General features: G+C 37.1%; 1 protein-coding gene across 1 annotated transcript in view; it reads right to left on the reverse strand.

Annotated features, from left to right (window-relative positions):
• MTA3 (metastasis associated 1 family, member 3) overlaps window positions 1-20,555 on the reverse strand; it is a 158,702-nt gene that overhangs the window by 6,990 nt on the left and 131,157 nt on the right. Inside the window, exons 17-19 of the mRNA XM_010004966.1 lie at window positions 18,429-18,460; window positions 11,243-11,397; window positions 6,461-6,488 (exon numbers count right to left, since the gene is read on the reverse strand). Of these exons, the coding sequence (XP_010003268.1) occupies window positions 6,461-6,488; window positions 11,243-11,397; window positions 18,429-18,460 (215 nt within the window). The remainder of the gene's footprint in view (window positions 1-6,460; window positions 6,489-11,242; window positions 11,398-18,428; window positions 18,461-20,555) is intronic.

Here is a 20,555-nt window from a genome sequence, read left to right on the forward strand (position 1 = left end):
AAAGAGTGTAGATTTAGGTTAGACATTAGGAAGAAATTCTTCACTATGAGGGTGGTGAGACACTGAACCAGGTTGCCCAGGGAAGTTGTGGATGCTCCACCCTTTGAAGTGTTCAAGGTCAGATTGGGCAGGACTTTGAGCAACTTGGTCTAGTGGGAGGTGTCCCTGCCCACAGCAGGGCATTTGGAACTAGCTGATCTTTAAGGTCCCTTCCAACCCTGACCATTCTGTGATTCTATGATACTCTCACCTTACACCCCACAGAGCAGTGACTGTGGCAGAGGCACGTTCAGAGCCCTGATTCTCAGAGAAGGCTTTTCCCTCAAAGAAAGGAGAAAGGCCTCTCTTTGGACTCACGGTGTTTCACCACTGTATCCAGCTTTGTGAAGGGAATTAGAAGTGATAAGACCTAGCAAAGATAACTCAGAGGAATGGATAAAAAGTAAATTATTAATACTCCTTGAAACAAAACAATGGGTCAGGCTTCACGGGATTTGTAACCTGAGCTCTGGGACAGCTACTTTGCACCTTATCTGAAATTCATTAGCCCCTCCTTAGTTACCATCAACTTCAGAAGTTGTAAGGCATGCAGCCTGCTCTATTAACAGAAGAGTTGTTTAACCTCTCCTCCCCATGAATGCATACACAAGATCACTGCAAATTTGTCAACACACATCCTGGAACGCCAAGGAGTCAGAAAGACTACTACAACTCACAGGCACAAATGCCAGATCTCAATACAATTTCTTTATTATTCCTAACTATATGAGCAGGTGTGGGTAAATTCCTACACTACGTAAGTTTATACTCTAGCAATAGGAATTTTCATTACTAGCTACTCACTATTAGATGAAAAAATTACCTACATGGCAGCAAGTATTTCTTCCTGACACAGGTGAAAAATTGGAGAAAAGATGCATCAGAGTGAAACAAAATGTTGCTTTCAATTACTCAGTTTTCTTACAAATTCACAATTCTAGCATTATCCCAGACTTGAAGATGACAAAAAGGTTCAGAACATACAACTTCTGTCTCTGGCCTTGGGCTACAATCATTAATTGCCATTTCCCCAGTAAAACACTGTGTTCAACATTTAAAAAAACAACGGTGTTAACTACATTTGCTTATCTGAGGACAAGACAACAGAAAAATTCATACTTCTGCTGCCATTTCCAACTTTTATACACTTTAAACACTCCATCTTAACTACTTTAGTGTTTTATTTATTAGAACTTTTTCGACACAGAACTTTTTTTTTAACGGCTTTTTATTAGTATTTTTGTTTCTTTCGTTACCTTGTTTGATTACTTCAGGGTAGGTTTCCTCTGAGGTTTTTGACCTGGACACTGTGTTCACAGCATTACAGCTTATAATATTACATGACACTCAAAAAAAAAAATAAAAAAATTTACAATATTTTTTGCTGTATCAATTATGCATATACTTTTCCTGGAATAATATATGAATCAATAGAGTATAGCTGGATGAGCTTCTTGGCATTCTGGCTACTTGCTATTAAGCAAGAGCTGAACATCAAAATTAATCATTTTACCAAACAGTTGGAAAGCAGAAGTTCCCTCGCAAAATCATCCCTTGGGGCTCCGGTCCACACCATCAATCTGTCAAATAATCAGCACTTACTCTACACACAGAAGCTCAGATGCAGAATATGGACTAGAAATCTCTACTGTGGCATCAACAGAGGAAAGCTTTGCCACAAAATAATTTGATGCTAAATTCTAAGGTCAGCTTCATTTCAAAGACTGGCCTTTAATTTTTAAATTATTTTAAAAATATATATATATATTCATGTTACCAAATGTGTTTTTCAAGTTCATTTTCTGCTTTTCTCATTTTCAACTTCTCATGTTACTATCTCATAGTGCTTGCTGGCCTGCTTAATTAAAATCTGCACAGCATCCTTAAGAATAGATAGATATACATCAATATTATTGACGTGCATAGACAAAAAAAGTGGAGTTGCTCAGAGGTTAAATGATTTCTCTGCTGTCTCACATCAAGCAACAGAGGGAACTTAAAGATTTTAAAGTTCAGATCCTTGCATTCTGCATGAGAACCACACTTGTATTGAATTTTGTCAATTAAATAGCTTCTATCCATAGCAAAAGTAAGGAAAACAGCCAGCCACCATGCCTTAGATATTTGACAAGAACCAGTTGTTATCTCTGTGATCAGCTTTCACAGTCACAATCATGTTCTCTTCAATAGTTTACATTTAAAATGCTTATGTAGTTACTTAGCCAAGCTTTTTCACAGAGACCAACTAACTTTTTTTTTTTTTCCACAGCCTTACTTACATTTAAACATGGTAAATAAGTTTAAAAATAAAACTATCAGAGGAAAATAATAAGAAAAAATTATTAAATCCATACACTGACTAGCTCAGAATCAAGTCCTCTACCTGTCCAATACAGGACAACTTACAAATGAAAGTTAGAGGGCAGTTCTGTGTGAATTTTAAGACTGTGGGGATCACTGGCATTATATTATTGAACACATTCACCATGGTAAGTTTTATCACCTTCTTTTCTATTTAACTTTAACAAGTGTGCTCACACCACAGGACTTACCTAATTTCTCTACCTGCATTCAGAATATTGCTGTGTATTTCTCTGCCTTCAAATGAAATAATTCTTACCCAGGTGTCCAGCTTCTGCTAATTCCTATTGCTCACATAGCAGAGAAATTGTAAAAAGCATAAAAGATGTCTTAAGATTGATATTGTACAGTGTTTGAGGATTACAGACATCAATAGATAAGACTTAATGCAACAAAATCCTGTGCTTTAGGAATGGTGAGAGTAGACTAATTTTAGCCCTAAGCTAGAGTTGGTCTAGTCGTGTCATAGGTACTAACTATATAATTAATCTTGTTGTCATCTTCTCTTTGATACTAAATATGCAGAAGACTATGCTGGTCTTACAGGTTATCATCCTAATTTTTATTTGGTATGTTTCCCAGGGCTTCAAAAGAGAAATTGGCTTCCCATACAAAGATGCTTCTTTATAGAAGAATTTCTCCTTGAATTAACACCAAATTGGTTTTAATTCCCACAATAGAAGATGACCAAATATTACAAGATGACACATTCCCACTGGGGTGTGGACTTAGAAAAAAGCTGAGCACCAAGGTAACAAAAAGCTAAGCCTTAAGACCTTCAGTTAAAACATCCTGTAAAAGAGGATTAAGTTCAGCTACATCAAATCCTCTGCACAAACACAAAAGACAGCTTCTGAATGAAAACCTTTTGAAATGGCCAAACACACTGAAGGGAATTCAAAGTTTGTCAGGAATTGTAAGAAAACAGGTTAAAAGAATCAAATGACATTCCAATTTGACATCTGACATACAAGGTGTGTTACTGACTAGGCAACATACTGCAGCTGACGAGCACACTCAGCAGGACTCAGTCATGAATTTGAGACCTTTGCTGAACTCGGTCTGGAAGGTCTAACAAAGCAAATGAGGTTTATGGGAAAGTTAAGTACTTATACAGGAGCTTCTCCACCAATACCTGTGTTTAAGACAATCCTTAATGCACCTTCCATCACTCTCATGTTTCATTTAAGTTCATTTCCCACTCCCTCAAGTTTCTCAAGACAATAACATTTTATGAAAATGTCTGATTTCAGAAATTATACTTCCATTCCCAAACATAACATGCTCTAGCTGCTTTCTGCAGTTACTATCTGAATGCAAAATTACTTTTGCCAAAGAAGGTGGAGAAGGCAGCAAGTGGTTGAGTAATACCTGTAAATGTGTCCTTTCTCTTTGGCTGAGTCATAGAAATTAACAATATTCAAGTTCCTACCAAAGATGAAATTGCAAAATATACTTTAGTATCTAAGCCACTATAGAGAGGCAGCATATTTGAATTTCTGCTCACAACAGGGTAGGATCAGACAAGATCATTTTACAAGATCTAACTGTGTGACTCTTCAGGCAGCAGTAACTAGGTCATTTCCAACCATCTGTTCGTAGCCCTAGTCTCCCTGTGGTCATTGCTAGAGCTCTGCACTAATTAATTTTCACCTGCTAATCAGTGGAGACACCTCTGAAACGAACAAATCACCCAGTTTTAGTCAACAGTTCTGGACTCCTGTAGGTGGCATTTCCATGAGGTTTTTATTACCAGTGAAGGTAAATTTTTTTCTCTGAAAGACGATCCCTTTTAGGGCTTCTGACCCATTCCACAAACAACAGCACTGAGAAATAATAAAGTCCTTTTCACCTTTTTCTTCAGGCAAAGAACAGACAGTACATTGAAAATTGCCTCCAAATCTTCAACAAAATACTTTATTTTAAAATATGCCTAAAAGACATGCTGAGGTCTCCCAGAAGGTCTGTAAGGGAGCAAGAAATTGAATAACATTTTCCCAAGCCCTATGTAAGCATTCCAACCACTGCAAAACCTTTCCCTTCCAATGTAGCTTTAAATACAGTGAATAGTTTACTACAACGTCACTGAAAATTCATCTTAAATTGTGAGAAGTTTAATACATAGCTCCTAATCAGAATGGCTGCATTTCATTTGTTCTGAAGACTGATAAAGCAAAACACTTAATACCATATGCTCTTCAAACCTATCAGCTCTCTCTAATGGCACAACTTTATCTATCTTTGCATTTTGTTATATACATGTTTTCCACGTATATATCTATTATTCCTTTTGCAAGTTAAAAAAAGCCTCCCAAAACATTACAGTCTTCAAATGAGTTATTTTATCTTCATGGAATTATCCTGCTTTTAAAAACAAACTTTTTGCATTATCACAGTAGTGTTCCTTTGACTTAGTAGGTGCTGTAATAGGAGCCTGGGGAAAAAACTCATGTAGATAAATAGTAAGAGAAAATATCTGTACCCATGAAAGCTGCTCAATGAGAAACAAATGGCAAGAGATTATGATCTAGTTTCTATACTACTGGTATCTCGGCCAGAGCTCAGAGAAGCATGATTTACAAGATGTGAAAGTGCACAGCATTCATGAATAGTCCACACTAAATAAGGTCAAAATAACTGCTCACAGAAACTATTATTCACCCTCATGAGTGTATAACCACTTGGAACAGCAGCCAGCCAAGTAGGATAGCTCCTGAAGTGTAGCAAGGACAGCTCCTCCCCAAATTCCCCACAAGCAGTATTGTCATAGTGAGTGGATATGGTTGTCACCTCACCTGTATGCAGCTGCAGCCAGTCAATCAAATATTTGCAATCCTATCAGCAGGGGTTAGACACCATTCTAAGGGATATATTCTATAATCCCTGCTTTTCAAGATTTATGACTACTATAGAACACAGCAGAAGCAAAGGAACTAGAAAATTACATACTTAGAGCCTGATTTTTGGGTTAGAAGGTAATAGGTGGTGCATTACATTCTCAGGCTTGCAGGTGATGCTTCAAGGGTGCAGCCAAGCGTCTTCATGCAGCCAGTTACAGGGCCAGGGTCTAATGGCCACAGTGCCATGCAAGCAAGAAATGGAAATGCACCATGCCCTGGATCTACGTATGGTGAAGTTCAAAACCAGGACTCTAATTCAAACCAAATTGCCTCATCTTTATGAAAAGCAGAGGCCACACCTTAGTGACTATTAAAAATACTTTTTTAGTGCGCAATTTGTTTTGCATCGTTGGGGTCAACTGAAAAAGAAAGAATGAACATACCCATGAACATTTCTGTGATATGAATTACACGTGAAGAGGAAGAAGGAGCAGAGCAGTTGGCACTGGAACTGTCACATGCACTGTACATCAGACCTCAGGCACTGGCAAATTTGATCCTCCACTTTTCCCTTTTCTCCCAGCAACGTGCTCCCAGTGGTAACTCAAACACTGTGCCTGACCTTGTTTAAGCATTGATTAAAACATGTGGGAGAGAGAAGGGTCAAGAGCAGGTCATTCACTGGCTCACCTATGTTTTCAGTTAGTTTTTAAAGGTACAGGTTGGTGTATACACCACCAAAGCTGCAATGCAGAGAGTGCCTGCAGTGAGTATGCAGGAGCACAGAGGGTTGTGAGCACTGGAATGATTCTCCCTCATGTTTCCAAGAGGAGAAGACCACTGACAGCAAGGCAAGACTCAACGTTTTTCTGAAGTTGGCTGTCAGCCTCACATTCTCTCCTTTCTCAACATGCAACTTTGGTTTTTAAGCTTTTTGTGTGTGCTATAAGACATGCATTAGTAAAAATGAGTGGTATCAGTTAATTATCAGAGCAATTGTGATACCCTTATATAGCACCTCAACATGTCAAGAGAAGCTTCTCCTTTTGGTGACAGAACATGAAGTGAAGAATATGAAAACTGCCTATATAATGCTGACACAGGAATGCCTCTTAAATAATTTTATCAGCAAAAAGGAAGCAGTCTGCTGGTAACAGCTAAAGATCACATTTTAATTTTAGCAGTTGCAGTTAACTCATTCCCAATGGAGTTGCACTTACCGTGAGAAGGTTTCTAACTGCTTCAGCACTGAAAGGAAACAAGCATCGAGTCATTCAACTGCAGTTCTAGATGTAAATATGCTTTTTGGCCCATGAAGGGAAAGCATATGGAATCTGCTGCTATAACCCATTCAGCTAAACATTTCCACAAATGTCTTACAGTGCAAATGCTGAAAAAAAATAATAAAATCATTCCTGTTCCACCCAGTGTTTTAGCTGTCCCTATGCAAGTATGCTCATGAGCATACATGTGTGTTCTGTCTTGGACAGAGCATGTGTATAGGAATGATATGAACACTGCAAACCTAGAATGAGTAAGAAAAGTTTTAATCAACAGATACATTTCTCTAGAAATCCAACAGCTAATTTTATTCATAGATTATGATTATGCCTTACATAACTCAACAGATATTAAGCTAATACATTACATTTTTTATTAAACTTCTGCAGACCATAATATAAACTGTCCAATTTTTTATTATTATTATTTAACTCCCAGACTGGTGATTCAGTATAAAGAATTTTACACAATACAGTAATTTTCTGCATTAACCTCTAGCAGGGCCTATAACAGAATCCACATCATAGCTAGTTAACAAGTGAGGAAATAAAAAAAACAAAAAGCTTCCTTATAGCAAAGGTGATTTAGTGCAATGTCCTGAATAAAATTCTTTCATAGTTATGAGACTTTTGTATGATCCCAAAGCATGAACTTAGTGCTAAGGAGAATCCTAGCAGCTAATATCTAAGCGTATTTAAAAGAAATAAGGAGACTCCCTTGGTGATAAAAATAAGGCTCTTCAAAGAGCCATTTTTCAATGAATCGTGTAAACAGATTTGCACTTCAGAATAAAATCTTGAGCAAGTTATTTCACAGTAGGATTAAGAATTCCATTTTCAGTCAAGAAGTGTAAGAACAAAGAAAAAATGTTAAACCTAGCAAGAGTCAACATAAAATTATGATGTAATGTCAAGTCAAGTGTTCTTGAACTGTCACTTGGTTTTCTGCCCAGATTAATCCCTGCCTGTGACTGAGTAGAGGCAAGGAAATCCCAAGTGAGCTGGACTCACACAAGAATCAGGAAGGTTTTTCAATTGAGAGTGAAGCTTGTCACTACAGATGAAATTGTACGACTGGGGACCTATTTATTAGCAAAATTCACTGAGCAACTGAACATGCTGACAGGTATTCAGGAAGGGACTCTAGATGTATATAGATATAGATTAATCAAGAATTTAATACATTCTTGATGCATTCATGGCATTAATATGTAGGCAGATGCAGGCTCATTGTGTCCTTTCCCCGGTTCCCTTGGGATTGGAAAGAAGGGAATATAAATGGGAATTATGTTGACATTTTTCCCCAGATGTGCAGACACTGAAACACAACAGGGGAGGAAACCACATTCAAACAGCTAAAGCCTCAAAAAAGAGCTGAAATGTATGAGGATGCACATTACAACTGATATAAAGTACACACCTGTTCTACTCTGAAGGGCAAATCAGCACCTAAGATATGTTGAACTTCAGATGTAAACTCCAGTCTTTGTTTTCAATGATACATACTGCTGAACTGTGGCCTGAGTGAACAGTAAAGGGTGCTGCCCTAAAATCCTAGGTACCTCCAAGGGTTACCTTGGAAAGCTTAGATGATATATAATGTCCACAATTATTTTCACTGCTCTGAAAATTTAGCTCCCTACTCATCCATTGCTACAAATTGCTGGAGTCTGTGAGCAAGTGGATACACAATGGTTAACTTTACAGAAATATGACTGCTGCTTAAAATCAGAGAGGGGAGGGATGACAACAATTTATTTGAAAATGTATTAAAAAATGGAGCTATAGGCATAAATACATTCACTTGATTTATTGATTAATAGTAAAATTTGGAATGCTCATGTGCATCTTTGCCTTACTTAGCAAGAAACAGACTGGCACCTCATTTCGCTTAGCAGCAATAATTTTATTTTTTTCCTCAGATAATATAAACTGACTATTGTAGCATAATTTTTTTTAGCGAAATGTCAGAGAAAATTTACTCTCTACACTCCTTATTTGATGATTTGTAGAAATATGCAGCTTAAAGCTTTAGTCACTGTACAAACAGAAAAGGTATTAGGACAGAGAAATTAAAGTTGTTACGGACTGTTGCAAATAAAACATTATGCAGAAAATTATTATTCCTTTTGCAGGCATTAATTATACTGAAAAATATTTGTCCTTTCGCTGCAATCACTATGTGTCTGTCTTACATGTATATTTAATGAACAAAAACACATGATAAAACAGACTGGTTCCTGATGCAGCAGGAAACTAAAGAACTAGTTGTTCCCTTGACTCAAATGGGGGAATTATTTCTGAGTGTTCAGAACATATTTAAACATCTAATGGCTGCAAACTGGCTACTGATCTTCTTTTTTGTTTTGTTTTGTTTTGTTTCATTCTATTGCACGACTGGATAAATTGTATTGCTTTTTTGTAGTCTCCTTCCCAGAGATCTCTTCCCATTGCAACTATATTGCATTCAACTCTGTCATGGCCTCACTCAGCTATGTGACCTCCTCTCACAGGAGTGAAATCACAGGAGTTAGCTGTCAGGGACCACTGTCTATTCCCTCTTCCTCCTTCTTCCCCCTAAGAGCAGAGCATTTAATTGTTGTCTGGGGCACCTGTGCTTTCCTAGCAGCAGAACCAGGCACTGCTTTCCACTTCAACCTGTAAAGGCTGGAGGCAACTGAGAGCCGAGAAGAGCACAAGCTACATTCTCCTAAATTATCTTGGAGTAAAGGTGGAGATGATCAAATGAACACATTAGAAAAGAGAAAGCACACCTGAGGGTAGGAAAGGAATCAATGGGGATGGGATGGGGACACGAAAGAAAAAAAAGGAAAGGAAAAAAAAAAAGGAAAAATAAAGGAAAAGCGGGAACAGATCTCATGTGAAATGGTGTTTCAAAGGATAAAAAAGCTCATATCCCCCATTAGCTCTAGTTTTGAAGAACCACGTGAGTGATAACACTCCTTGTGTGTTGCTACCACAGAAGGCAGGTGCATGCATGTGTACTGGCATCAAACCTACGGGGTTAGCTCCCATCAGGCTGGGAACAGCTGTGCTGGGAGGCCAGCCCTGGAGCATCCCTGCTGCTCTCTCAGCATCGGCTAGAGGGATGCAGCACCACCTTTCCAGGCACCTCCTGCTTTGAGAGAGTATCGATGAGGTCTAACTGCCCCATGTTCCCCATATCAGGAGATATCAAATGTTACTCTCCAAACTGTTAATGATTTAGAGAGGAGCAGCAGACACAGAGTCTTGAGGACTAAGCTCCTCCTTGTTCACCCACAAGCATAGGCGCAGAGGGGCAAACAGTGCAAGTTCTGCCTTCCTGGCCTGGATATGGTGTGTGCAGCCATGGAAGTGTGTGTGGGAGGATTTCCTAGGATGGGAACAGATAGAGCTATCACGGATGAGTGATTAGCAAAGGCAGGACTCATCTCACCATACTTCGATAACCTAGAATTTAAACATCTAGTCTAGGTCAGTTGTCTGAGCTACCTCTGAAATCAGTGGGGACAGACAAACTGGTTGGTGTCGGACTCAGCTCCTGTTTTAACAGCCACTTCTCTATAATAATTGGGAAGGCTGGAGGGGTGTGTGTGCAGAAAAGCACAGTTCTAAAACTTCAAAAGCTTACCAGTCTCACTTTGAGGGTATAATGACTAGAGATTAGTCTGATACTACTAAGCTCTTTGCATCAAACAATTTTCAAAATAGTGAATGCTTTCAATGTGGGCTAGGTATCCAAAGCCTAAGAGCTCATAATCCTCCTGCCACTCTCTCTGAAATGTTGCATTCCTCATACAAAAGAAAAATGAAGTGCCTTATTTAAGTGGTCTTGAAATAATAAATAACCAAATTGTCATGTACAAGCATTTTTACTTCCCTAGCTGAATCCACCATAAACGGGACTAAACATGCACATTGTCCTTGGTTAGCTCTATATTTACATAAGTTCTTTGTCTTCCCTCATTATACTACTTCAATTTTTGTTCAACTACCAGCTTTACCCATTTGTAAAATAATCACATAAGTGAGGAGAAGTCTGATGTTACTTGCCATAATAATCTTAAGGAAGATTTAAAGGGCTTTTACATATTAGGCCTAGCAACCATAGCTTACAAAAATAGACTACAACTTCTTGTCTTAATCTGAAATAAATCAGGGAATGGTCAGATCTTAACAGGGGAAAAAAGGACAGAGATGCTTCCAGAAAACTAGTGACTCTTCTGTGATATCAGATCCTACCAGGAAAAGCGAAAGATCACTAAATTTTACTAATTAATCTGTAAAGACCAAAATGATGTGGCTTTTAAAGGAAAATTAATTCCTAGCCTAGAAAAGATGCTATCTGCTGTATATTTCCCTATTGTGTGCTACATATTTTTCAAGTTCTGAAAACTTGTGAGTATAGCCTACATTGTGGATGCATTTACATTCTGCTGAATGATGAGAGGTGTCTAAAATTTCATTGTATATGAACTACAGTTAATAACAATATAAAATTTCTAATATTTGCCATAGACTAGTAGCTCTGACTGAGTAAGTCTTACTAGTGAAGTACTATCAGTATGCAAGAGATGTAAAGTTGGGTGTATGCTTTGATGTAACATTGCTCTTCATTGTAACACAACCTCAAATAATAATGTCAAAAAACTGTTATTCAAATTCAATAACATGTATGCAGTGAAGCATCATTCCCTGCTTAGATTTCATTTCTCTTACCTGGTCTCTTCTGTAGCTATAAAGAAACCATCATCTGAAGCATCAAGCCAGTTTTGCCTCTGTCTCTTGATGACTGGAATGGTGCTTGTCTTAATGGCACTTGCACTGGCCTGCAAGGCCTTACCATTACTCATATGAACACGGGGAGCAGCGTGCTGAAATCATACAAAAAACCAGGAAAAGTATTTGCCTGAGAATAAGAATACTTCTGTGCACTAGCTCTCCTGTAAAGGGCAGCCTAAACAAAACAACCTTCTCAAAGATCTGCTAGTCTTCCTCAACCAGTACCTGGGGGTCAGCTCTGTGTGCATTGACATGTTTTATCTACAGAAACCCATTGGTGTTAGGAGAGAATTCACATTTTCTAAGCAAAACCCCAGCATCCCGAGAACAACAATAAGATATGAGTCCTGTTTTTTCATCCATGTATGGCATTAATCTAATTTTTAAAAAAGACATACTACTCATTTCATAGGTCCTGATTCTGTCTGTCTTGTTAAATAAAAGTCACTGAATAAGACAAGTGGTTTGGTCTTGTTGCTAACTTAAATGGAAGCAGGGTATCAAGGGTTTAAATCAACTTGCTGGTGCCACAGTTGTTAGATTTACTCACCAATATTCCATATGAGAGCTGACTGCAACATGTCTGCATTCCTTTTCACTGAGGTAACATTAAACTTAAAACGATGCATTAATTTTCCACCAAACCTATACCTGGAAACACTATGCAAGAAGAGAGCAAGTACTCAGGTCTAATGGGAGAAGCTGCCTTCTGATATATGAAAAGGAGAGAATGAAAATACTGCTTTCCATACCATTTATTGGTAAGATGTTAGAAGAATATCCCATAACAAATATATTAATTTTGGAAATTCAAATCTTGTTTCCCACATAATTGACTATCAGCAGGACTAGTTAATAACACTATTTGATTGAAACAGATGAAAGTTTGCTTGCTTTCTCTCACATGGATTCAACATCATGTTTTCTCAGGAAGAAGTACTATTTTCATGGTGAAATAATACCTGAATCCCACATTACTGATAGCATTTTTGTAATATCTCTAAAATGCTCACAATGCTGCACCTTCACAGGAGTACCAATTCCACAGAGCAAAGAAGGGGCTGGCAACATGCACAAAGACTAGCAGGACAACACAACACTGAACTCTTACATCATGTAGGAAAAACATAACAGCCAAAAATAATAAACAAAGGCATCACTACTTCTGCACAATTTTTACACATATATTCAATGCCTTATATTCACATTATGCCACAAGTTCAAACGCACCCCGATCCACACCATTTGTTCCCTCCAGCATGACAAATTTTATGCATTACACAAAAAATTCCACCATTCATTATTTTAGTGCAAATAACTGAATAATCTCCTCTATGATTCCTTAGATCCGATGTAATGTAACCAAACAACAACAAAGAAAGCAGCAAGACATTAAATCTGAGTGAGTCACAGATAACTCTTTCTTAAAGCTAAACTGTTTTCCTGTCTTAGCAACAAATAAGGCTTATTGTGAATTTAGCTGGTGCTGCACACAGTTAGGGCTGTATATCTCCTTGTAGTCCCTCTAAATATTTGCCTAAATTTTTCCACTATTGTTTTTTCAGTGTCTAGACTCCAGTTTGCTTTTCACATTTGTTTTGTGTTGGCTTTGGTGGGAGGAAAAAAATAAAGGACATGCTACTTGAAGTAATTCAGTTGTTATTTAGAATAAATTCAGAATAAATTATATTTGGATAAAATTAGAAATCCATGAAAGTATTTTGTGATTTCTTAGTGTACAAAGTGGATACTGCTCAAAAAGGTAATAGGAATTCATGCATGGAAAATGGTGCCATACATCAAATTTCACAGCACATCCAAGCTAACTGTACCTGGCAATAGGCAGTGCCATATGTTACAGGGGAACATTCAAGGGCTCAAAGGGCAATTTTTTGCTGTGCTTTCCCAGTCAGAAATGGGTTTAAGTTATCAAATATAATGGTTTTCTTTTCACAAGTTCCTTTCTAATACCCCACTGAATGTTTCCTTAACTCGAGACAGCATGCACAGGCAAAAAAAGGTTCAAAGTAAAAGGTATAAAAAGTGTATTTCCTATGGCATAAACTCTGAAGAACAGTTAAACCTAATGGAAGAAGTATGTGGTTTTTCATAATATATTTTCCCCTGGCAGAGACAGATGTTGTTACTAGTTCTGAAATTCTCTTTTGTCTATTTTTATTAGACCCTCTTATTCCAGGCAAGAGATAACATTTGGGAAAATAGTGCAAGGTTACAATGCAATCTCATTTCTGTTGCATGATATTGGCTAAAATTTTCTCTTTTATTTTCCTTCTCCCCCAATCCTTCCAAACTATTTGAAGAAATTAATTACATTTCACTTAAGGACAAGAGAAAATAAGACCATTGTTCTCCAATTTGTGTGCTAGGGACCACATTATCTTTAATTTCTAGTTAATCAAAACAATTGAAGTTCTTGAATAATTTAGGATGAGATAATCAGTTCATTAGTTCCTCTCAAAAAATCTATTTGCCACTGTGTATAAAAATGAGCATTTAATTGCCATTGCCATACTAATATCAACATCAGGAGCAAAATAAACTTGCATACGAAATACTTGTTAAATGTTTTTTGAAATTGTTTGTTCGTTTGCTTTTTCCCTGTGGGCACACAGTTATGCCAGGAAGGTTATCAAAGCCTCAGGGATACCACCTGTACTACCACAGATGCCCTATTCATTCAAATACCCCGCACGCAAAAAGCTCCAAATAATTTCACCTTAACACTTCTGTGTGCAATGAGCCACTGGCATTTTGCTTTTGACTCTGTACATCACTAGTAAGCCACACTGTGATTTTGCAACAAAACCACTGGTCTTAAGAGTCCACATGCCAGTGGCACATCCCAGGGGTTAAGGCACTCTGCTTCAGGCAATGTTACATCCAACAGAGAACACAAATACTTAAGTTAGCACAGAGATGTTCGGGAAGAGAGTCAACTGCTGAAGAGCAGGTCTCCATGGCTGCAGACGCATCACAGATCCAGAGACCTCTGAGGCCAAAGGCAATCTTTTAAAGGTCTTCAACAAGGAGGAGTTTATGGGAAGAGCATTTGTTAGAATGTCTTTACAGCTTCACGCAGCCCCTGCTAAAACATTTCCCTGTGGGTACTGTTCTAGGATATTTCACTCACAGGTTCGATTTGTGAGAGCTGCAAGAGCGTGCATTTCCCATTTGCATACACTAATGTTCCTCTCCCAGAAAGCAAAAGAGACATCTCCAACGTTCAATGAACACAACAGTCCCTTTCATGAAGAAGATATAGAAGAATATGACTCTCTGGTACATCTTCCAGAAGCAGCAGTATTTGTTCAATCAGTTACTAATCAGTTGCTTCACTGTACATACAGGTCTTTCAAAACAAGGTACACCAGGCACAAGGCTTGACTGTGTCTAAGAAACAGGAATTAATGGACTGTGTATACATATATATATATACACACACACACACACACACACACGTGATATATGCTGTAGTGGCAGCTACTAAGGTTGGATACCCGGTTGGAACTGGTTGTCCAAAGACACCTATGAAGATACTTCACAAACAACTTACTATTAAGTGGCAACTTAAGACAGCATGTTTACCATGGAGGGCAAATCTGTCCTCACTAGCTCCCAGAGAAAACTCAAACAGAAGGATACTAAGATGCACCTTGGGAAGCCAAAGAAGGAATCCTGTACAAATTCAGAGATGGGACTTAGATCCTAAATCACAGTCAAGGCTCCTTTCTATAAATTTCTCAACTTGTACAGGGATATAAATGGCCAAGCACTTATTAATTGAGACCCACTTAAGAGTCTGGAAAAAATATCCAGCTTTGAAATAAATACATAACACCAAAAGGCATTATAAGTGTAAAAAGTAACAGTGAATGTTTATGCTGTGATAGAAAAAACATTTAACAGGATTATCCTAAATTCCTAAGTGGACTTGAATATATGATCTCTTATTTCTTCCCCATCCTTTCCAAAAGGAAAAAATTCCCACTGCCTTAAAATAGCATCTTAAAAATTTCTGTCACATCTTTAAACAAAATATCAAATCAAATCAGAGCAACAGCAGCTCCTTACATTGAGAAAATAAAATCAGGAGAAGAATTCAGGCATGCTCAGATGATTGTTAATAATCCATATTAACTGCTTCAATATATTTTGCATTGACCTAATCATACAGGTTATACTGTAAAACAAGTTTAGAATTATGTTAAGTTTAAATCAGGTATTGATTCTGTTTTGCCACACCTGGAGTGTTCTTACTCACAAAGGCAGTGGCAGAACACCTGTATAAGAATCAAGGTTTGGTGTTGATTTAGTTTACTTCTTTATAGGGTCTTGACTTATTCATAGAGCTTTGAGGTGATTGCAAAAATTACTAAACACAGCCTCCACACAGCATGAAGTCTCCAACATTGATTCTAGCATGCAGGCCACATTCATTTTGGATAAAGAATTTAATTTAAGAAACCTGAAGGATATTAATAAAAGATTTTCAAACAACAGGTCAGAAAGAAGAAATCAACCAAATAGTCAACACAAGTATTCCTTTTGAAACTCCTGATTTGCTATCAAACTGTTCATAAAACACCTAGAACAGATATAATGCTGAAAATGCAAGTCAGTGATTTTTCTGTGAAAGGGTTAAAAATAAAAAAGATGACAGCTGAGTTTCCGGAGCATTTTGGCTAAAATACTACAATGTTTACAGCCTCTGTATTTCATGGAAGTTGTACAAAAGCTGAATAAACCATGTCTTTAAAAGTAGCATTTTTAAGTAAATGTTTATTTAGAGAAATTAGGAAGTCAGTGATGAAAGACTAACCTCGGTGTTTACCCACAAGATAAGAGGACATTTGTTTTATAATTAAAACACATAAGATCTCCTTTCCCCCATCCTGAGACCTTGAAAAATTTCTAGGATTTTTTTTTTATTTTTAGGAACAAGAATCCGAAACAAAATACAGGGAGCCACCATTGTATTTAAATACAGAAGAATTCTTGTAATGTTCTCAGAAAAACTGCACTTTTCCACCAGCCAAGTACACTCTGTTCCTTACTTGAACATAAATCTGAATCTTCAGAGACAAGATCAGATTTAATGCCTTACTTATGATATTCCACCACCTGTACATGCAATTTAAAGGGAGTTCAAACACTTCACCCTCATAAGACAAAAGCCTTTTTACATCAAAGCCTTCAAGGCTATATGTATATTTGTTGTTATACCTCTCACATTCTGATTGACTTAAGAATATGCTCTGACTTCACCTGTTAGGGTATTCACCATAATCAGTCCAATTATTTCAGAATAATTATTTATTGCAGTAGTCATTAAAAAATAGATCTCAGCAGCATTGATTCACTATGTCTGTACTGAATAGATAATCTCATACTGTTCCTAATGCAAGGAACAGTGTCTTCTTCTGGCTTTACTGACATATTCTACCTACTCATTTGAGAGTAAGAAATTTTCCATTACAGGTTCAGTTATGCTTTAATTGCAGAGAACAATGGACATATTGTTACAGCCTTTTCACACTAAACAGAATACTTATTTTTAATAGTACGTTTATTTATTCAAGTGCAATGGACAATTACTTCACACTGACTGCAGAACATTAGTCTGAGAGGTCTGAGTTGTCAGCAGAGAGGTCTGGAGAGGTTCACAACACAGGAACCTCAAGAATGCAAGTTATTTAAAAACCTTGTTTTTGTCTCTTTCAAGTTTGGCCATATTTTGGCATGAAGACACTTATAAGGGCAAAGCCCCCATTTATTTGGGTCAGGTTTTAGAGCTGGTTTGATAAATTATTGCAAAAGAGAGACTGACAAAATGTGCTATTTTCAGAGTTAAATTAATAGAAAAAAAAATAGAGAGGACAGAAAAGTGAAGTTTTCACCAACTTCAGCATTAACCTCTAGCTCTTTTCCTAACACAAATGCAGAATTGGAAAGAACTGTTGAAAAAAATTACAATCCCTTCCAAAATTTTACAAGGGAGGAACACAAATAATTCCAAGCACCTCATTTTGAAATGGGTCTATTTAAACCAGGTTCATGCCAAACAAGGATTACATCACAACCAGTAGGAAACACTGCTTGTTCCAGACATATGTCTATTTTGAAATTTTGTTATCTGTAGTTCTTACCTATCCATTATCCATTTGCACTGGATTATTAATGTCTACTGATTATATAGGCAATGAACTATATTTACCCTTTGTTCTCTTCTGCATCAAGTTTCTATCTGGGAATTTACATGTCCCCCAAGTGCTGTACATACAGAAGAGGCAATAAACTTGAAAGGACACCCTGAAAACTGTAGGAATTAAAACAAATAAGCTCACACCATGTTTTGCTGGGTTTTATTCTAAAATTTCAAGATTTGCTTCAAAACCTGGTGTTTTTCTAAAAGTGGATAGCCCTTCCCCCAAATATCTGCAGGATAGGCATCAGTCATTCCCAGTCAGATAAAAGTTTTTTGATGTGAGTTTTTGTTTAGTCCTTAACTAACATTTATTAGGAGTTTGAAACGAGACTGTCAAAATTTCTCACCCTATATCAAACCAACACAGAAACTAAATCCACGACATTGGTATGCATAAAACTTTCTAAATGTCATTTTTGAAGATGTATCTGTCCATTTAAGCATTTCTCTGCTCCTGGAACCCAACCTGTCAAACTCAGGATAAAGCCAGAAACTGGAATGTGATGCAAAAAATTACTCAGTGTATATTTTGAACTTTAAATGGGGTCTAACACTCGGGGGTCTGACACTCATGATGCATGTGGAATGCAAACAATTTTACCAACAATAATTTGATGTAACAGAAAACTACTTAAACACATAACAGACTGAATTGTAACTGGATTTTGCACCAATTCAAATTGCAGCATTGCTACCTCTTTAGCTATTCAACCTCACTTTTTTTCCAAGATTTCCCATGAAATACGATGGCAGACAGACTCATCTTATCTCTACAGTGATACTGGACTTTATAAGAAAGCATGCCAACAGCTTAGGATACTGCTAGATCCACTTTGTGTTCAAAGGAAAAATCGTATCTACAGACAGAGCGATACCCTCATTCTCCTCTATACTTACCATTATTGTTCTTGTTGTACGGCTGGATGATTCTGGAAAACAAAAGAACCACAGTGCATTAGAGTACTTGTCTTTATCCATAGAAACCCTATTTTCTTATGTTCACCCAGAAGACTGAGATGCTTCTGTTCAGCTACAATATGACCAACCTATCAGAAATGCAGAGATTGGAAAGCTTTCTCATGAAATGAGCACGAGAATCGTCACTGGTCCTAAAAATATGCAGCACACTATAGCATGATGTGAGCTGCACTCATTCTCCTGGCTTAATTATCCTCTTCTGCAAGGAGTTGTAAAAATGGGACTAATTCATAATTCATATTTCAATAGTGTTTTTTTTTCATTTTGCTTTTAACGTATGGTATCATTTAACATGGAGGATTAGTTCTGCAGAAAAAAACCCCAACCAAAACGAAATAGTATCAGTATAACACCATTACTATTCCCCTTTGAATAAAAGCTTTACAAAATTAGGCAATCCTTTTTGTAGGAATTTTGAGATGGATTCTCAGTTTGAAGCTGAGAAGTGTAACATCCAGAAATCTTAAGTATTCTCTCCTAAATGATAAATCAGGAGTCAACCAACTGAACTCAGAATTGTATTTACAGAAAATTGTTGAGGAATCATACTTAGGCCAACAGCTAACATAGATTTCACCCTGCTGATTAAATTTAAATTACACTTGGTCTTCTTCTCCCCAAGGACAGAAATCCCACCCTCTTTGGCTTTAAAATGCTCCAATTATCATATTAGAGCAGTGTGCTTTTTCAAAGCTAAACATCCTCCTAACCAGATAAAAAATCTGCAAGAAAATTTGCTGCTGATCTGCAAGATGTAAAATGATGCTACTAGCAGTCTCATACACTTTCTCAAAAATTTGGATAATACATCATATCAGTTATAGTACACAGAATTCTTAAGGAAGAGACACTTAGCAACACTACATGCATTTCTGGTTAAAATGTACACAATACTGCAGGAATTGCATCAGCAGAGTCTTGCAATTCTACAAGTGAATGTATGATAATTACAATGGGTTATTTATTCTTGCCCCAGTCCCACACTGTGATTCTTACAGGGGTCCCAACTGGCACCACTTACACAAAGAACCTGTCCAATCTATCCCCAACAAGACAACTGCATTTCCTGCGAAAACCTCAACTTAAGCAGAATTATCAGTTTAGAAAAAAGGAGAGGGCTTCTTCTCAAAATACAGAGCAGATGAATAGCACAGCACTTGCAGTTACCCTCAAAAAGACCAAAGTGAACACACAAAAATCTGTACGTTTTACACTTGGATACTACAGTAATAAAATCTTCACTCTTACTCAGAGGTATTGTGCTTTTGGCATAACTTTATATGCCAAATCTATAAAAACAATGCCTACCCAAGATTGTCCCAAATACTTGATCACCCTCTCAGTTCCTCACAGAATGAAATTAAATTAATTCCACAACTGAATGAGAGAGAGAATATCTCCCGAAAGGGAAGTGAGGAACAGACAAATGTACCTGGAGGCTGCTAAACAGCATATTTTTTAAGAATACAGACTCTTAATACAATGCCAAAAGCTGTTAACTCCAGGATGTTACCATATTGATAACCTTCTAATAAAACTGAGCAAAGAAGTGCAGAAAGAACTATCTGCAGAGTAATATCCCTGAGTTGTATCAGACAATAAAAAAAATATTTTTTTTTTGCATATCTTTTTCTAAGCTTTTACTTCTATAGATACTGGAATATCATCTAAATTGCCAAGCATCTTTTAGAAATACCTGAGTATATCTGTAAATAAAAAGCTAGGGTAAAAACTATCAAATAAGTAGATACACGTCAAGAGAGTCTAGGATCTATCAGAGACTATTAACTAAGGTGCCATTGTTATACAATTCAAACCTTTACATATTTTGATACCCAAAGTTTCACATTTTAGAACTGAAGAGACACCGATTTCTTCCAGAAAATACATCCTAATTGGATATGATTCTGAGGAACATTTATGCAGGAACACACACCAGTCAATTCTGTGGAAAACTTTTACTTTTAAATGAAAAGTTGTTAATTAAGGCAACTGAGGAAGAAAGCCCTTGGTTCCAATTAAAAAGACAGCCACACAGCACTCAAA

This window comes from Chaetura pelagica, unplaced genomic scaffold (assembly GCF_000747805.2).
Source record: "Chaetura pelagica isolate M959 unplaced genomic scaffold, ChaPel_1.0 scaffold13, whole genome shotgun sequence".
NCBI classification, from domain to species: domain Eukaryota; kingdom Metazoa; phylum Chordata; class Aves; order Apodiformes; family Apodidae; genus Chaetura; species Chaetura pelagica.